This window comes from Peromyscus maniculatus, chromosome 18 (genome assembly GCF_049852395.1).
Source record: "Peromyscus maniculatus bairdii isolate BWxNUB_F1_BW_parent chromosome 18, HU_Pman_BW_mat_3.1, whole genome shotgun sequence".
NCBI classification, from domain to species: domain Eukaryota; kingdom Metazoa; phylum Chordata; class Mammalia; order Rodentia; family Cricetidae; genus Peromyscus; species Peromyscus maniculatus.
In genome coordinates this window covers 11,981,530-12,000,105 of record NC_134869.1, presented here as the reverse complement: position 1 = coordinate 12,000,105, position 18,576 = coordinate 11,981,530, and the positions used below count along the sequence as shown (strand labels likewise).

At 46.7% G+C, this 18,576-nt stretch overlaps 2 protein-coding genes across 4 annotated transcripts in view; one reads left to right on the top strand and one right to left on the bottom strand.

Annotated features, from left to right (window-relative positions):
* Positions 1-3,225, bottom strand: part of LOC102926303 (tetratricopeptide repeat protein 41-like) — a 61,248-nt gene extending 58,023 nt beyond the window's left edge. Inside the window, exon 1 of one of the 3 annotated variants that reach the window (XM_042263384.2) lies at positions 3,048-3,225. The gene's annotated coding sequence lies outside the window, so the exon portion shown is untranslated. Of the gene's footprint in view, positions 1-3,031 lie in introns of all 3 variants that reach the window. The other 2 variants (XM_076554558.1, XM_076554557.1) reach the window with 2 other exon arrangements.
* A 145-nt stretch (positions 3,226-3,370) lies between these two features.
* Positions 3,371-17,417, top strand: Hsp90b1 (heat shock protein 90 beta family member 1). Its single transcript, XM_006979864.3, has 18 exons — positions 3,371-3,761; positions 4,667-4,769; positions 5,504-5,645; positions 6,126-6,242; positions 7,362-7,693; positions 9,562-9,673; positions 9,841-9,960; positions 11,173-11,289; positions 12,403-12,540; positions 12,629-12,706; positions 12,820-12,885; positions 13,626-13,895; positions 14,079-14,324; positions 14,730-14,866; positions 15,784-15,862; positions 15,952-16,107; positions 16,576-16,692; positions 17,107-17,417. Exons 1-18 carry the CDS (start codon positions 3,713-3,715, stop codon positions 17,134-17,136), a joined length of 2,409 nt encoding a protein of 802 aa, XP_006979926.1. The 5' UTR covers positions 3,371-3,712; the 3' UTR covers positions 17,137-17,417.
* Positions 17,418-18,576: the final 1,159 nt, after the last annotated feature.

Below are 18,576 nucleotides of genomic sequence, written 5' to 3'. Positions count from 1 at the left end.
ACGAAATAGCACTTCCTTATGGTGCACCTTGACTGTTAATACTGCCCCTGTGCGGTAGGGACAAAGACCACACCTTCATTGTCCACCAGTGACTTTCAGCCCCTAGTAGAATACGTAGCACAGATCGGGTCCTATATTTGCTGTATTAATAAGGGAGACACAGAATGAGGGAGGAAGAAGGGAGGAAGGGAAGGAAGGAATCGATCAACCCACCAGTTCCCCTTGGTATCCATTCTGTCCCTCAGTTCTTCAGTGCTCCCAAATGCCAAGTGCTTTCCTGCCTTGGTCTCCCCACAGCTGGATTGTATCTGCTTAATATATATATCATGTATATGTTATATACATTAGTATATGTTATACTAATATGTTATATTAACATACATACACATACACACACACACACACACACACACACACACACACACACACACACACACACACCCTGAGGGAGCTATTCATACCCGTAACTGCATCGCTTTTGCCCATCTGGATTTTCCTTCCAAGTTTAACTGCAAGACTGGGGACTAATGGCCTTAGAGTTGCTTAAGAACTATGACAAAAATCACAACAAAGATAGCCATGGACAGTGGTAGCCACAGACATACAGAGTTAAAGAGAAACACTAGCCAGGACTGGTGGCACCCTCTTTTCTTTTTCTTTCTTTCTTTTTTTTTGGGGGGGGGTCGGGGTAGGGGTTGGTTTTCGTCAGGGTTTCACTGTGTATTCCTGGCTGTCCTGGAACTCACTTTGTAGCCCAGGCTCGTCTTGAACTCACAGAGATCTGCCTGCCTCTGCCTCCAAAGTGCTGGTATTAAAGGCGTGCACCACCGCCGCTGCCACCACCACCACCACCACCACCACCACCACCACCACCACCACCACCACCTGGCTGGCACCCTCTTTAAATCCCAGGCAGCGGCAAGTGGAGGCCAGACTGGTCTGTCTATATAGTGAGTTCCAGGACAGCCAGGGCTACATAGAAAGACCATGTCTTAAAGAGAGACAGAAAGAGAGAGAGAGCCTGGAGAGATGGTTCAGTGGATAAGAACATTTGCTCTTTTTTTTTTTTTCCGAGACAGGGTTTCTCTGTGTAGCTTTGCGCCTTTCCTGGAACTCGCTTTGTAGACCAAGCTGGCCTCGAACTCACAGAGATCTGCCTGCCTCTGCCTCCCGGGTGCTGGGATTAAAGGCATGTGCCACCACCGCCCGGCTGAACACTTGCTCTTGAGGAAGTCCAGGGTTCAGTTCCTAGCACTCACAGGGTGGCTCACTGAGAAGCAAGAGAATCAGATTCAAAAGTAGAGAGCTTAAAAACCCCATTGAGTATAGTGCTGGGGAAAGACAGCAAAATGGAAACTAGCGATCAGTCATGGGTCAAAAGTCAGAAGAACAGAACATGGGGAAAACACACTAGGAATCCAAGAATCTGTGTGTGTGTGTGTGTGTGTGTGTGTGTGTGTGTGTATTCCTCTATCCTCTCATGGGGGGGTGTCTCTACCCCCCTCCCCCCACTGGGCTTACAGACCAGCATCTGACCATCATGCGAGTGCTGAGAACCCTAACTCAGGTCACAGTGCAATCGGGGCAATGATTTTACCCGCTGAGCCTCTCCTCAGATACCCATTTATTTTACAGGGCGCTCGGCCAGCAATCTCAGAAGAGCCAAAAGAGCAAAGTTGAGTCAGATGAGGGCCAACCATTCTGCGAGCTTCTTTCTTTTTTTCTCTTTTCTTTCTGGGGACCATCGTCTGCAGAAACTTCTACCCACAAACAGCAGCTTTATTTTGGAGGACAGCTCTCATTCTCAGTTCCTCCCAGGTGCAGCCCCAATTTAACCCCCACTGGCCAGTTAAGACACATTTGCAGTTTCAGAACAGTTGCTTACTTACTCGATTTAAAAAAAAAAAAAGTGATGTTGGGCTGTCAAACGCAGAAACAAGCATCTTTTTCTAAAAACAGAAAGAAATAGGATCCTGGTATGCCCTATACAAACACAAGCACAGAGACAAAAAGCCTGTGTCTTAACGCTTCTCTGTGCTTTGTTACATGCAGGTAAATCAGACAGATGTAAATAAGGCATCACACTATGGAAACACCAAACCACAGATTCAAGGTTGGCAAGTCTAATTCCGGAAGTTGTCAAAGGCACTATGACACTGTCCCTGAAAAGCTTGCCTTCAGGAATTTGGATTTTCTTGGAGGAAGCAGTGATGGAGCGGGTATGTTAGAGGCGGGCACTCGTGCTGGAGGAAAATTTGTTAAAATAAGGCTAAAGCGCGCAGAAAACATTTCGGATTGCACAAGCTGGCTAGGGACTTCCCTCAGCAGAAAGAGCGCCTTTGCTGTCTTTCGGAAGGCGGAAAGATGTTTCTACGAAGTTACAAAGCCACGGTCCAGCTATTTGCAAGCACTGCGGCTTTTGCTTTCAAGTATCTGCACATGTCCTTTCCTGTTCTGTGCTAGCCTGGACTTCACCACCGCGCTGTCCAGCTGATTCCCAGAGGGGCTGTGGGATTGCCAGGTCGTCCCTTGGTATTTATAGGGATGTCAAAGGAACTTGAGTCCTTGGAGTTTCCCTCTGGGTTGGGGAACCCAGCCACCCTCAACTGCAAACAAAACCAGAGAGGTAAGGAGACGCCGGCAGCGAAACGCCAGGTGGAGCTGAAGGTTCCAAGAGCCCGGAGTGACGCACAAGAAGGCCGACCTGGAAACCCGCGTGCCACCATCGGCCAGAGGCGGAGCCCAGAATCCAGGGCTGGCCCTCTGACACCCGGCGGCTAGGGCCACGCCGGGCGGCTTTCCAGGTCCGCCACTGAAAACTGTGTGCATTAGAGTCCTGGAACAAGCATAGATCTAATCTGCAATCAGAACGAGGTGGAAATCCTAAATCACTGAGGACACACTTCCCGCAGACACATGACAGGAGGATGCGCAGAGGCCAAACTACGCCCACTGGCTCAGGGGCCTAGGACTACGATTCCCAGCATCCATACGCCTAGTGCGTTGCATGCCGGGAAATGTAGTTTCTCACCATCATCCAAACGCACCCGGGAGGGTGTTCAATCCCTTACATATTTCTCTTTTTCCAAAAGCAACGTCGAACAGAAAGGTGACGGGGGCGGGGGGAGAGGGCGTAGCGCTAAAATGGCTCCCAACGTGACCCCCCGTCGTAGACGGGAAAAGAGTGAAAAACGCGTTGTCTTGGCTACCGTTTCCCCTAGTCACGGAGTAAACGTTCTGTCGGGGCCGGAAGTGATTCCCCGGGACCTCGAGGAGAGGACAGACGTGCCCTGCGCTTACGTCCATTGGACGGTTTTCCTCAGAGGCCCCGGCTTCCCAGGCCGAGGGGTGGCCCGGCGTGTGAGGGGCCCGCGGAGCCGTTTGATTGGAGGGAAGACGCCGGCCAAGCCCAATCGGAAGGAGCCACGCTTCGGGCGTCGGGCACCGCACCTGGACAGTTGCGATTGGCGGGCTGCGGCCCCCCCCGTGCGTCCCCATTGGGTGCAGAGCGTGCGTGGTGAGGCGGGATTGGTGCGTTCGTGTTTCCCGTCCCCCGCCCGCGAGCAGTGGGGGTGAAAAGCAGCCCGACCTGCGCGCGGTTTAGTGGGCGGACCGCGCGGCCGGAGGTGTGAGGACCGGAGACTCGGGGTGGGGGGGCGGCGGCGGCGGCTCCTGCGACCGAAAAGGACTTGCGACTCGCCGTCCGCGCACCATGAGGGTCCTCTGGGTACTAGGCCTCTGCTGCGTCCTGCTGACCTTCGGTGAGTGATCGGGCGGCAGCGGGTGCCCCCCCCCCTTCTTCGCGACCGCTTCTCGAACGTTCTGGGGGCGTTGAAGCCTGGGAGGGGGGCGCCAGGAGCTGCAGAGGGTACAGGGAGCCTCTCCTTGCTTAGACCCGGGACTCGGGACATGATGCTTGCCCTGAGACCTCCAGGAAGAGGCGGCTTGGAGCCGGGGCATTTAAATGCCTTGCGGATGGAGCTGGAGCGCTCCCCGGAGTCTCGCTGGCGGGGCGCGGCCTCTCGGACTCTACTCCCGGGGGAGCCTTCTGCGGGCCCCTCCCTAAGGACTTTTGTCAGCAGATCCGACCTTTGGCCACCCCATCCTGGGGACCCCCGGGCCCTGCCCTCCGATTCTTCGGAAGTGCGTTTCTGTTTCCTGACGCGGGGCTTGCAAGCGTGCGGCCTCGGGCCAGCGCCCGATTCCAGGGCGCTGCGAGCACAGACCTTGACACGTCTTCCCCTTCGGGCCCGATTTCAGTTCCCCTCTCTAGAAGTTGCAGAAACCCTGTTTGCATTCTGGTCTGTGACAACTAAGGCAGGCCCACGTTTTAGCTTAGCGAGTGTAGGCCTCCACACTGTGTGCAACACGTGTGGGTGTCGATGGGGCCTGTATCACTCTTGCCTTGTTTCGAGGGAACGCTGGACACAAGTGATGGCCGCCTGGTCTTCCAGAGTCTACTGGGGATAGTGAGCATTTCCATTTAAACTTCAGCGCGCTAACTTGGCGTGACATTGATGATTGAAATCAATACATCTTTCTTCCATCCTCCCCCCCCCCATCTTGTTCAATTTTGTTAACTTTATCTCTAGCCCTGCTTGGTCTTGTTCTTTGTATGAAGGAGAGGAAGCCACAGTGTTTTGAGAGTTTGAACCTTTTTCCTCAGGGTTTGTTAGAGCTGACGATGAAGTCGATGTGGATGGTACAGTAGAAGAGGACCTGGGTAAAAGCAGAGAAGGTTCAAGGACAGACGATGAAGTTGTGCAGAGGTCAGTGGCATTGAAACTGTGCTGATAAAACCTTGAAAGTCTGTGGGACACAGCGGCTGCCTCTCTGCCTTCTCCAGCCTAAGGAACATCCAGTGCTTAATAACATAGTTGCTAATGATACCAAATAATCAGAAACGTTGAGGAGTACCCAGTTATCTGCACACAGAAGTCTCCGCTAACTCTTAGCTAGGAATGACTAGGGGTGAAGGAGGTGTTGGGGGTAAGCCTGGCGTCTCAGCATCTAAAAACAAGAGCTGGTAGTGATGCTACAGAACAGACATAACAGCTCGTGCTGGGAACTCCAATAACTGACAGATGACTTCAAATTGATTTTGTTCGTTTGTGTGAAGTTAGTAATACAAAAAGAGAATAGAACTTAAGCCAGTAACTTTAAAATGTGAGTTCTGCAATGGGTGAGCTGTATTTTAAATTTTGATCTCTTAGGAATTGGCGGCAGTACCCAAGTGTTAGCTGTGAGGACATGCACACATGAGTACTTGATTTTCAGTAGAGGGTAGCTGGGTTTATTTTTCTGGGAATTTTAAGAACTAATTCCAACTGAGTGACAGCCCATTACTGTGATAAAAATGAGCTGGTATGTTAATGGTAGTTTATAAAGGCTTCCATTTTACCTTTTAACAAGACAGTCTTCAGACCATTGTCACTCTGTCTTGACTGGAGACTTTTTTAAAAATGAAAACTAAGCAGTTGCTTATCTAATTTGATTTCCCTAGAGAGGAAGAAGCTATTCAGTTGGATGGGTTAAACGCATCACAAATAAGAGAACTTAGAGAAAAATCTGAAAAGTTTGCTTTCCAAGCTGAAGTTAACAGGATGATGAAACTCATCATCAACTCTTTGTATAAAAATAAAGAGGTAAGTGTCACGTGGTTAGGATAGCAGTTTGTATCCCTGTGGTAGTCCTTGTATCCTTTCATAGTAGATTATGAAGATTTAAGTATATAGTATAGAATGAATAAGGATGGTTACTGGTTGTACTGGGGGAGGAAGAGTGTTGACATTTCCCAGTCCTCTTGCCTTTTAGCTCAGGGTACGGATATGGCCTGCTGACTGAGGGGCAGTCACACAGACGGAGCTCTCAGGTATAGGGAACTAAAGATGGAGGGCGGGAGAACAGTGTCCCTGTTCTCACCAGTTGGGGTAGCCCTTGTAGTTACCACAGGCCTTTTTATGAAGAGCCACACCTGGCTTTTTATGAAGACAGTGAAGCCATCCTTGTACCACAAAGAGCTTGTCTTTTCATGTTTCTGAGGAGAAATGAGGAATTTGACAGAAAAAGCAACATCTTCCTGTGCCTGGGGGTTAATCCCGGTGTGTTACTCTGACTTCCTGTAGATTTTCCTGAGAGAACTGATTTCAAATGCTTCCGATGCTTTAGACAAGATAAGGCTCATCTCACTAACTGATGAGAATGCCCTGGCTGGGAATGAGGAGCTAACGGTCAAGATTAAGGTAAGCTTAACTGAACTGTCCTTTTTAAAAAGGAGCCTCAGAAGCCAGGCAGTCCATCAGTTGGATACAGTGGGTTATTCTGCTGTGAAAAGTGACTTGCTAGTCACAGTGGGTTTGGTTGGAAGTCCTCAGGCTGCTTGTGGGACAAATCTGACTTTGCCTATTTTTATTAGGTTTATTGGAACACAGTCATACTAGTAACGTTATAAATGCTTTTGTCTACAGTGGCAGTAATCAGTGTGACAGGGTCTTATGGCTCCCCAAACCAAAAATAGATACTACTTGGCCCTTTAGGGAAAGGTAGCCAAGTCCTGGGCTTAAATCATTCCACGGGCTGACTGAGCAGCCATCTGGAGTATCTGTGGTTGCCATGGTGCAAAGGGTCGCACATCAATTAAAGGCTCAGCCTGAAAGTTACACTTACAACTCCCACTTGCAACTTCACTGGGCAGAAATAATCACATGGCCAGTGCATGGATGCATGCACAGTCCTACCAGGATCCTGGAGACAGCCAGGGGTATTTAATGAAGAACATGAATAATCACTGATCACAGGCGGCATTCAGATTTAGTCCTTTTGTGTTCTGTGAAATAGTTTTTCTGGAATTTTATCTTCAAAATGTTTTATTTGGGTTAGTATCTGTTCTTTAACATTCAAACCAGTCTCTTCCTGTTTTTCTGAAATGCACTGCATTTAAAAATACAAAGAGGGCTGGAGAGATGGCTCAGAGGTTAAGAGCGCTGACTCTTCTTCCAGAGGACCAGAGTTCAATTTCCATCACCCACATGGCAGCTCACACCTGTCTGTAACTCCAGTTTCAAGGGACCCTGACACCCATGGCAAAAGCATCAATGCACATAAAAATAAAATAGAATATAGTTTAAAAAAAGGGAGTCACACATTAAAAAAGAAGAAATTTTTTAAAAAGTAAAAATACAAATACAAAGAAACATACTTTTAAGGAGTGCTTTTGAAATGCCATCAAGTAGATTACAGAGTAGAGTAGTATCTATCTAAAGTTGATGTGGCCCGAGCTGGTCATTGCTCCATGTAGAACCTGGCATTTGGCATATTGTAAATAAGAAGACCTAACTCTCTGATTCTTGTCTTGCTTTTAGTGTGATAAAGAGAAGAACCTGCTGCATGTCACAGACACTGGTGTAGGAATGACCAGAGAGGAGCTGGTTAAAAACCTTGGTACCATTGCCAAATCTGGAACGAGTGAATTTTTAAACAAAATGACGGAGGCCCAAGAAGACGGCCAGTCGACTTCTGAACTGATTGGCCAGTTTGGTGTCGGTTTTTATTCTGCCTTCCTTGTAGCAGATAAGGTCATTGTCACGTCCAAACACAACAATGACACCCAGCACATCTGGGAGTCAGACTCCAATGAGTTCTCTGTCATCGCTGACCCCAGAGGAAACACACTAGGTCGGGGGACGACAATCACGTGAGTACTGCTGGTTCTGACACACACCAATATAGAGCGAGGTCCCGAGCATGTGGTTCACCGTGGGCCTGACCTCCTTGCCCATGAAATGAAGAAATTGCTGTCCCATTGGAAGGAAGACTTGAGATGTGCAGGGGTCTAGGTACAAAGCGTTATGATTGCTGTTGTACAGAGAGCACAAATAGGAAGTGAGCTCTCCTAGGGGGGTAGCTCTGGGTTTTCCAGAGTAGAGAAGGAGGTTGAGATGTTCAGAGAAGCCTGGAGAAAGGCAGGAAGAAGGAAGGGGTGGTGTGTTCTCAGGTGTAAAGGACTTCTCACACTTGCAGTTGCTGATAGTTTTGGTTCTCTGTTTTTTAAAATAGTCATAATTTGTAATGTGGGGTGAAGAGAATAAATAATCAGAGAATGTGCCAGATATTCATGTACCAAGAGACTGGCAAGATTATCTAGGTAATAACTCTGTGATAACTATTTTCAGCCTGACATTTGACTAGCATGTACTTTAGGACAGTTTACTAGCATAGTGTTGGTTAGGAAAGCAAGTGAGGGCTGGAGAGATGGCTCAGAGGTTAAGAGCACTGCTTGCTCTTCCAAAGGTCATTAGTTCAATTCCCAGCAACCACATGGTGGCTCACAACCATCTGTAATGAGATCTGGTGCCCTCTTCTGGCATGCAGGCATATGTGCAGACAGAATACTGTATACATAATAAATAAATCTTTAAAAAAAAAAAAAGGAAATCAAGTGAAACCATACAACAGGTCTGCTTTCTTTCCTAAGTAAGATTTCCTTTTTTCAAGTCCTACATCACCAGTCACCCATACTCAGGTGAATGCCTGGTAGCGGTTGGGGTTGGTGCTCAGTCCCGTGCCTTCACAGGGCTCAGGCTCCTTAGAGGATAAAAAACAATTTAGGAGTCACAAGCAAGAAAGGATGCTAAGGGATCCTGCATTTTCAGGAAGAGTTAAAGTTAGACTCGTTGGCACACATCATATTCCCCTCAACACATAAAGGTTCAGTGGGCGAGTGTGTGGAGGGGAAAGACTATTGCGGGGCACACATACTCCCTTCTCGACAGTGCAGCATCATGAAAAGTAGAGACTCACTCTGTGTCTCCCTGGGATTGGCTCCAGGAGCCCCTGGGGACTCCAAAGCCAGTGGATGAAGAGTGGCTTCTATGCATGCATTGTATCTGCATAGAACTTGTGCGCCCTCCCATATTCTAGGTCACCTCTTGGTTACAATTTTAGTGCAGCCACCAGTCATGTGTCTGTCGGGCACTGAGGGTATGACATTGGGGCTGTGGACCCCTGCTCCCCCACTCTTGGTTTTGGGGGTGGGGTGGGGTTGTGCACGTTTGTTGGTGGAAGCCCCTACCTCAGGAACTTTGCCACCCTTTTCTGTTTTGACACAGTTGCGGTGGGGCTTGATGAGGCTAGTCTGGGCGGCCAGCTCCAGGATGCGAGTGCAGCCACTGTGCCCGCTCTCTACATGGGTGCCGTGGGTCAGGCTCGGCCTTCAGGCTTGCCCAGCAAGCGCTGTCCTACCGTGTTTTTATTTAGGAATACCTAATCCTTGGAGTCTAGAATGACAGTATAAAAGTGAAAGGGACGATGTTTAACTGCTTTCTCACTTTGAGAAATGAAAATTCCCAGCGCGCTCAGATTTTTGTTGTCTAATGAAAACACTGTTGTCCGCCTGAGGGAATACAGGGAAGTCTCCTTTCCCTTCCCCGTGTGTATGTTGAGCTCACAGCCTTCTGATGGGGGAGGGCAGTTCTTACTGTGAGTGTCAGGTGTCACACAGACCTACTGGCTGTCATCACCAGTGTGGGCAAGCTGTGTCTAAACGGCACATTCTCCTTTCAGTCTTGTCTTAAAAGAAGAGGCGTCTGATTACCTTGAATTGGACACAATTAAAAATCTCGTCAGGAAGTATTCTCAGTTCATCAACTTCCCCATCTACGTGTGGAGCAGCAAGGTTAGTCTGGATCAATGTCATGCATGACCTTGGTGGACATGAGTGTTGAGCTGGGGTGAGTGTTGTGTGGTTCTTACTGGAGGCCTCTACTTGACAATGGTTGCTGCTCCGTAGACATGGGGATTGCACCAGCAAGCTTAACTGTCCTTGTACTCTCTACACAACAGACCGAGACCGTCGAGGAGCCCCTGGAGGAAGACGAAGCAGCTAAAGAAGAGAAGGAAGAATCTGACGATGAAGCTGCAGTGGAGGAGGAGGAGGAAGAAAAGAAACCAAAGACCAAGAAAGTGAGCCTGGCTCCTCAGATTTGATGTTAGCGTCTGTGGGAGGGCAGCTTCCAACCACCAGTGCAGGCTTACGAAGCTTCAGTCTTGAACAAAATTGTCTTTATTTTGAGTGTGCGTGCTTTGCTTGCATATATATTTATGCCCCGCTGTGTGTGTGGTACCCATGGAGGCCAGAAGAGGGTGTTGGGGCCTCTGGCACTGGCATTGGAGAGTTTGTGAGCTCCCATGTGGACACTGGGGATCCAGCCTCCACTCAGTGTCACCACTGGGCCATCATCTCTCCAGGCCTAGAACTTCACTCTGGGGTGTGGATGGGTGTGTGCTTTGGATGGTTGGTGGACTGTCTGAAGCTGACTCTCAGCATGTGCCTCTGGCATCCTCCTGCCTCCCCAGTGTGGGATAACTATCAAAGGCATCCATTACCATGCATGGCATGAGGCTTCATTTTTATTTTTATTTTTATTTATTTTTTTTTTTTTTTTGGTTTTTCGAGACAGGGTTTCTCTGTGTAGCTTTGCGCCTTTCCTGGAGCTCACTTGGTAGCCCAGGCTGGCCTCGAACTCACAGAGATCCGCCTGGCTCTGCCTCCCGAGTGCTGGGATTAAAGGCGTGCGCCACCAACGCCCAGCTGAGGCTTCATTTTTAAAAGTTTCTCGTTTTCCAGGTGGCTCTATTATTAAAAACATGGCCTTTGTTTATATGCTGTGTTTTATCCTGGAATGCTTTGAGTAGCAATCCTCTGTAAAAACCTTCTGACTTTTTGTATTAAGTCTGTCTTCTGTATTCTGAATTTTAAAGTCCTGGAAAGCTTTCTGTATCCTCTCTCTAGCATGTTGTGATCTACTGTCAAAACATTTCCTTAACTGATTTAGGTAGCAGAGAGACTAGAAGTTTTGCTGAAGATTGTTGAGTTTATGATGTTGGCTACTTTCCTTTTCGTGTTAAGTCCTGGCTATAAATGCTAAGTGAAAGACTTGCTCTTTGCTGTAATCCCAGCACTTTAGAGGCAGAGGCAAGAGATTCTTGGTTTGAGACCAATCTGGGCCACATGGCTGGAACTTACCTCTTAAAATAGAGAGAGAGAGAGAGAGACCTGTGCTTTGAAAAATGCTTGTTAGTAGGACCCCTATTAGATAGCAAATTATGGTCACTTGTAGATTAACCGTTGAGGACTAAAAGAAACTTAAGATGATATATATATCTTAACTTTAGGTTGAAAAAACAGTTTGGGATTGGGAACTTATGAATGACATCAAACCAATATGGCAGAGACCATCCAAAGAAGTAGAAGAGGATGAATACAAAGCTTTCTACAAATCCTTTTCAAAGGTAAATTCTATGTCAAGAGTTCTTTCCTTTTAAGTTATTAATGAGTTGTACAAAATCATCAGCATATTTGTTAATTTAAATATGATAATGTGGCTGGGAGGTGGTGGCGCACGCCTTTAATCCCAGCACTCGGGAGGCAGAGGCAGGTGGATCCCTGTGAGTTCGAGGCCAGCCTGGGCTACAGAGTGAGTTCCAGGACAGGCTCCAAAGCTACACAGAGAAACCCTGACTTGAAAAACAAAAACAACAACAACAACAAAAATATGATAATGTGACTCTAAAGATTGTTCATCCCCATTTTCCCCAATAAGATTATATAAAAAATTTCGTAACAGCCATGTTGTGTCTCTTGCAAGAGCATGGAGGGCAACAATCCTATTCAGATTTCACAAGAACCTTGGAGGTGGTGTCTGGTTAGGAGCCGTCTTAAGAGTAATCATACACAACATGTTTGTTAATGACGCAGTAGAGAACCCAAGAGTTGTTCTAAACATTTAGGACTAAACTGTCATTTTAATAACGCATGTGTATATGAGACGAGTCATCCCGGTCTCACAGGATGGCTGAGAAGCACGTTATAGAGACATTAAGAGCCACTTAACGTCGGCGTTGGTTTCCAACATAAAACAGGACGTAAGTTAGTGAGTGGCTTTTAATGTGATCTTGAAAGAGTTCGCTCACAACATCAGACATTGTCATGTATTTAAGATATTACTGAAGCTGTTTCTCGGGATTTTTGTTTTTCTTTTTCTTTTACTGATCCATTATTTTGACTCCTAAGAATGTAAAACTAGACTTCAGGTTGCTTCTACTTACTGTTTCCTGAACAAGATCTTGTACAGATCGGCTGTGCTGAAGGACTTGGCATGGCATGAAAGTTAATGTCTTCCCGCTGTCATGTCACCGCCCTCCTGGGGTTAACAGATAGATAGTGGGGTTATCAGCAGTCATCCAAAAACCTTACCGAGTCAGAATCTGGCCTTGCTCTCGGGACCACCTTTCTGTTTTGATTTGGTGAGGGGCCATCTCTGTGAAATGCTTGTGGTGTGATGAAGTGCTAAGCCTTTATACTGCTTTCTCCTGTGATGTGAATAACCCAAGTACTTTCCACAGGAAAGTGATGACCCCATGGCTTATATCCACTTTACTGCAGAAGGGGAAGTCACCTTCAAATCAATTTTATTTGTGCCCACATCTGCTCCTCGTGGTCTGTTTGATGAATATGGATCCAAGAAGAGCGATTATATTAAGGTAGGTGGGTTTTTAAGTATTGTAAACTAAGTTTAAAATTGAAAAGGATGATTTCAAAGGTGACTGACTCTGTTTTGGTTCCCATCAGCTGTATGTGCGCCGAGTATTCATCACAGATGACTTCCATGATATGATGCCCAAGTACCTTAATTTTGTCAAAGGTGTTGTAAGTATCTGAAGATGGGGTGCATGGGCATTGGAGTGGGCGGGAGTCGAGCAGTGCTGGATCTTTTGGTATGGAGTTGATTTTCTTGCTCAGTGGACGTTTGCTATCTGCAGGTGGATTCAGATGATCTCCCCCTCAATGTTTCCCGTGAGACTCTTCAGCAACATAAACTCCTCAAGGTGAGGACTTGTAGTTGGGTTCCTTGTCCTTTAGTTGGAGTGCGAGGATGTTTTGTGAGAAGGGCAGCTAGATTTTGTGCTTGAGCTGGCCTTTGTCCAAAAGAACTTCCGTCAGGCATAACAGTGCTTACCTGTAACCTCAGCAGCTTGAAGGAAAAAGCAGGAAGGTCATGAGGTCCTGCTAGTCATGCCAGGGTTTATTAGCAGTTTGAAGCCACCCTACTTTAACATGAGATCCCGTCTCAAAAAGGGAACTTCTTTCACTCTGGACTGTTGGGTCTCCGAGCTGACACATTGCCCCAACACTTACTACAGTTTCAAACAGTTGAAATCAGGGAATGTACACAGCTGCTCTGTGGTCCCCAGTCAAGTGTGTTATCACATGGTCACGTGTGTGTGTGTGTGTGTGTGTGTGTGTGTGTGTGTGTGTGTGAGTGAGTGTTTGTGTTATTACAGTAAGCCTGCTCTCACGAGTGTCCCAGTGCTTAGAAGACGAGGTGGGTTTTGTTTTGTTTTTAAGCATTTGAAAATATCATTTTGTCAAAATATCAAAGTTCTAGAATACTAGCATTAAAAACACTTGTCGTTAATTCTAACTCGGTGTGAAGGAGTACCCAGTCATTTCCTGTCCCTTGATCAGTGGCAGTAGTGTGGCCATTCTGCTGTTCCAGTGGCTGTTTTCTCTTACACTTGCCAAGGTTTGAGGCGCACTTTCCTAACCAGATTTCCGTTTTCTTTAGGTGATAAGGAAGAAGCTTGTCCGGAAAACTCTGGACATGATCAAGAAGATCGCCGATGAGAAGTACAATGATACTTTCTGGAAGGAGTTCGGCACCAACATCAAGCTTGGAGTGATTGAAGACCATTCAAACCGCACACGGCTTGCGAAGCTTCTGAGGTTCCAGTCTTCTCACCACGCAACTGACATCACTAGTCTAGACCAGTATGTGGAGAGAATGAAGGAAAAACAGGACAAGATCTACTTCATGGCTGGGTCAAGCAGGAAAGAGGTGAGAGGAAACGCAGCTAGTTCACCGTGGGTGGCCAGTGCTGGAGAGGGAAGGAGTTCACTGTCACCGGTGTGGTTTGGCAGCCACTAGAGGACACTGACCTCACACCGGGTTGTTAATGCTGTGGAGACACAGCTGATACACCAAGGCGGACCTGGACGACACACTTCCTTTATTTTATAGGCTGAATCTTCTCCGTTTGTTGAGAGGCTGCTGAAAAAGGGCTATGAGGTTATCTACCTCACAGAGCCCGTGGATGAATACTGCATTCAGGCCCTTCCCGAGTTCGATGGGAAGAGGTTCCAGAACGTTGCCAAAGAAGGAGTGAAGTTTGATGAGAGTGAGAAGACGAAGGAAAACCGGGAGGCCACAGAGAAGGAGTTTGAGCCTCTGCTCACCTGGATGAAGGACAAGGCCCTTAAGGACAAGGTACTGGTGGTGGGCAGACCTTAGCGTCCACACCTAAGAATTAGCTCAAACTGATCTACACCTGGTTTCTTTGTAACCACGAGCAGTTGTAGAGAGTGGCACCTGTAGCCTCAGGCACTCAAGACTCACCAGGAAACTGGAGGGGCAGCTCAGGGACACCTTTATCTGCTGTGCTTAAGACCCTGGGTTTAATACGGGGTAGAGTGAGTTTTCACCTTACAGACGTTGCCTGTTGTTCGAATACTGATTTTACGGAGTTTGTACTGAGTTTTTACAGGTTTAAGTTGAAATGAGTGTCCCTTGAAGGACCCCGAATCTGAATGCCTCTGTCAGTAATCTGAGGGGTGACTGACTGCATTGCTTACCTGCTGAGACTCACTTGTGTCTGATGTTTCCCATCCTAAGATTGAAAAGGCCGTGGTATCGCAGCGTCTCACAGAGTCTCCCTGTGCTCTTGTGGCCAGCCAGTATGGATGGTCTGGCAACATGGAGAGGATTATGAAGGCACAGGCATACCAGACGGGCAAAGACATCTCCACAAAGTAAGTAACTGGGATGTCCCACCAAGGCGCCAGCTCTTGTTCTTTTATGTGCAAATGTCAGTTTTTTTGATCTGCTACATGTATCATCCTTATTTTTACTTTAGATTAAATTAAGAACATTGTCCACAAGCTGGGCAGTGGTAGCACACGCCTTTAATCCCAGCACTGGTCTACAGGGCGAGTTCTATCCAGGACATCCACAGCTACACAGAGAAACCCTGTATGTGTGTGTGGGGGGGGCGGGGGGGGGAATGTCCACATTACATCATAACTCACCAGTGTTTTTTGGTCTGGTTTTTGAGACAGGGTTTCTCTGTGACAGCCCTGGTTGTCCTGGAACTCACTTTGTAGACCAAACTGGCCTGGAATTCGCAGAGATCCACTATGCTAGGCTCTCTGAGTTTAACTATCAGTGTCAGAAAAGTTACTGTCCATTCAGCACTTGCTGTGTTTACACTATGGTGGCTCTTGTCTTTGTGACCATCAGACTAATCAAGTTACACCCTAAGCGGATGTGTGATTAAACCCTCTGGACTTGGATTTATAGAAAAAGTTGAAGTAAAATACTAATGAGCATGAGAATGTACAGAACACACTGCAAAGTTTTAATTGGTGTTAAATAAAAAAGTGAGTTTAGGGACCCCACTGGAGAAGGAATCATGGAGGTGACAAACTTAAGCAGGACCTATCACTGTATGACTCAGTTAAGGTATTGGGGATGAGCAAGACATTAAACCAGGTAATTAACCCAGAAGAATTGGGAGTCATCATTAAAGAGTTCCTTTTCTTTCTTTTTTTTTTACCCTTACCATGGCCACTCTCCTGTTAAAGGAAGCAATACTTTTTTTCTCTAACTAAAGCTAGGCATGTGGACTCTAAAACTGATCTTAACTGATGCTCATTCTGTCCCTCAACAGTTACTATGCCAGTCAAAAGAAAACATTTGAAATTAATCCCAGACATCCACTGATCAGAGACATGCTTCGGCGGGTTAAGGTGAGCGATACTACAGCGCTCTCCTGTCTGTTTAATCTGGACGCTCTGTAGCTTGTACACTAATATTAATCAAATGTGCCTTCTATCAGGAGGATGAAGAGGACAAGACTGTCCTGGATCTTGCTGTCGTTTTGTTTGAAACAGCAACACTCCGGTCAGGGTATCTTCTACCAGACACCAAGGCATACGGAGACAGAATAGAAAGAATGCTTCGCCTCAGTTTAAACATTGACCCTGAAGCACAGGTTTGTACCTTGGGCTCTTCCACAAGTGTTAGGAACAATTGTCTCCCAATTAAGGGATACTGCTTTAGAAGTTTGTTTAGTTTTTACTTTTTTTTTTTTTTAAAGAGTTATTTATTATGTATACATTGTTCTGTCTGCATGTATACCTGCAGGCCAGAAGAGGGCGCCAGGTCTCATTACAGATGGTTGTGAGCCACCATGTGGGGGCTGGGAATTGGACTCAGTCTGTGCTCTTAACCTCTGAGCCATCTCTCCAGCCCCTAGTTTTTACTCTTAGAAGTAACTTGCTCCATGTCTGAACCCCTAGAGTGACCTTTGAAATGAAGGAGAAATCCCTGTCTTCCTTTCTGATAGTTTCCCGGCTTTACTACAGTTCTTATTAAAACACCCATTAGCATCTTAAACATTTTGAGAGCAAAATGAAAATAGACGGAAGGCATTTACCAGGTTCGTGGATGTCACCGTTAGGTGGAAGAAGAGCCGGAAGAAGAGCCAGAAGACACAACAGAAGACACGGAGCAAGACGAAGAGGAAGAGGTGGATGCAGGCACAGAAGAAGAAGAGGAGGAAGAAGAAACAGCAAAGGTCTGAGGGAGTGTGGGGCCGACTGAGTTCTTCCCAGATGGGGCTGCGTGAGGCTAGTCACAGGAGTCAACCCGAGAAGTGGGCATCTGATGCCAAGCTCAGAAGCTGGAGGAAGTGTTTCATTATTTTATCCACCATTCACAAGATCTTTTTAAGCAGATTGATCCCCTCCCCACCCCACCCCACCCCGTGCTGCTCACTGTGTGCAAACACTCGGGATGGAGCGGGGATGTTGAGATAGGGTCTTTCTAAAGTGTTCATTATTTAGACGTAGGCATTGATCTTGGTGGGTTCTGAATTATTTTGCCAATAAGCAACTACAAACAAAATAACAGAGCAGTTTAAATGTGAGCTTTTCCATAAGGCAGGGTTAGTGGCTGAATTGTAAATGTCTTCTGATGTTTGTTTTCACAGGAATCTACAGCAGAAAAGGATGAATTGTAAATTATCTTCTCACCACGGATCCTGTGTGGAGAGGGAATGTGAAATTTTAAAGTCCTTTCTTTTCAGAGAGACTTGTTTTGGATGCTCCCCCAAGCCACCACCTCCCCTGCACTGTAAAATGTTGGGATTATGGGTCACAGGAAGAAGTGTTTTTTTTTTTAGTTGAGTTTGTTTTGTTTGGATTTTTTTTAACATTCCTCATGAATGTAAATTTGTACTATTTAACTGACTATTGGTGTAAAATCTTGTCATGTGTATAAAAATAAAAAAGGTCCCAAATACCTGCCGACTGTTTTCATAACACAGCAGGATGACTTTCTTCTTCCTGCCTGTTAGGTTCTTTAGAAAAAGAATTGCTGGTTTGTTAGGTCGGGTGGTTTGTGTTTTTCAGGTCATCTTTCCTACTGAACAAGTTGACATACATGCAAATAACTCCCCTTCCAGGGATCAGAACATAAACTTTGAGTGTGGGCTAGACTTGGTGACAACCTTCTGGAGTACACACAGGAGCGGGAAACTGAATGTCACTCTTCAGAGGTCATGAAAACCTTAGACTGAGCAGTCCTCACAGGCTCGAGGAAGTTGACTGGAAACGTAGGGGAGGCCATTAAACGGGTGGTGGGGGTCAAGTAAGACACAGTGAGGGCCACGGGGTAATTAGAAGTAATTTGCCAGGTGGTGGTGGCACATGCCTTTAATCCCAGCACTCAGAAGGCAGAGCCAAGCAGATCTCCGAGTTTGAGGCCAGCCTGGGCTACAGAGTGAGTTCCAGGAAAGACACAAAGCTACACAGAGAAACCCTGTCTCGAAAAACCAAAATAATAAAAAAATTAGAAGTAACTTGCCAGTGGTTTCTGTTTTGAAACATGCTCTCACAGCTATGTAATCCCAGCTGGCCTAGAACTCTGCTTGCCTCCAGAGTGCTAGGATTAAAGGTATGCATACCATGATGATTTCATGTTAGCTGAGCATGGTGGTGCACTTGGGAGACAGGAGTATCTCTTGAGTTCAAAGCCAGCAAGACAGCCAGTGCCAGGAAGAAATAGACTCTGTCAAAAATTAAAAAATTGCTGTGCAGGAGTGTTTTGCTTTGCCTTGCATGTATGTGTGTGTGTGTGTGTGTGTGTGTGTGTGTGTGTGTGTGTGTGTGTGTGCCTAGTGCCCATGGAAGCGAGGGGGACAGATCTTGAATTCAAGGTCATCCCAATCTACTAGGACCAGCAAGGTTACATAGTGAGACCCTGTATCAAAGAAAAAACTCAGCTTCAGAGCCCCAGTCTGCTCATTAGGGTGGGCTTAAAAGATGTCGTCTGGGGCTGGAGAAATGAATGCAGACAACAGAAGACCTATGTTGAGTTCCCAGAACCCACCTGGTGGCTCAAAACTGTTTAAACTCATGTTCCGGGCTGGAGAGATGGCTCAGCCGTTAAAGGCTAGGCT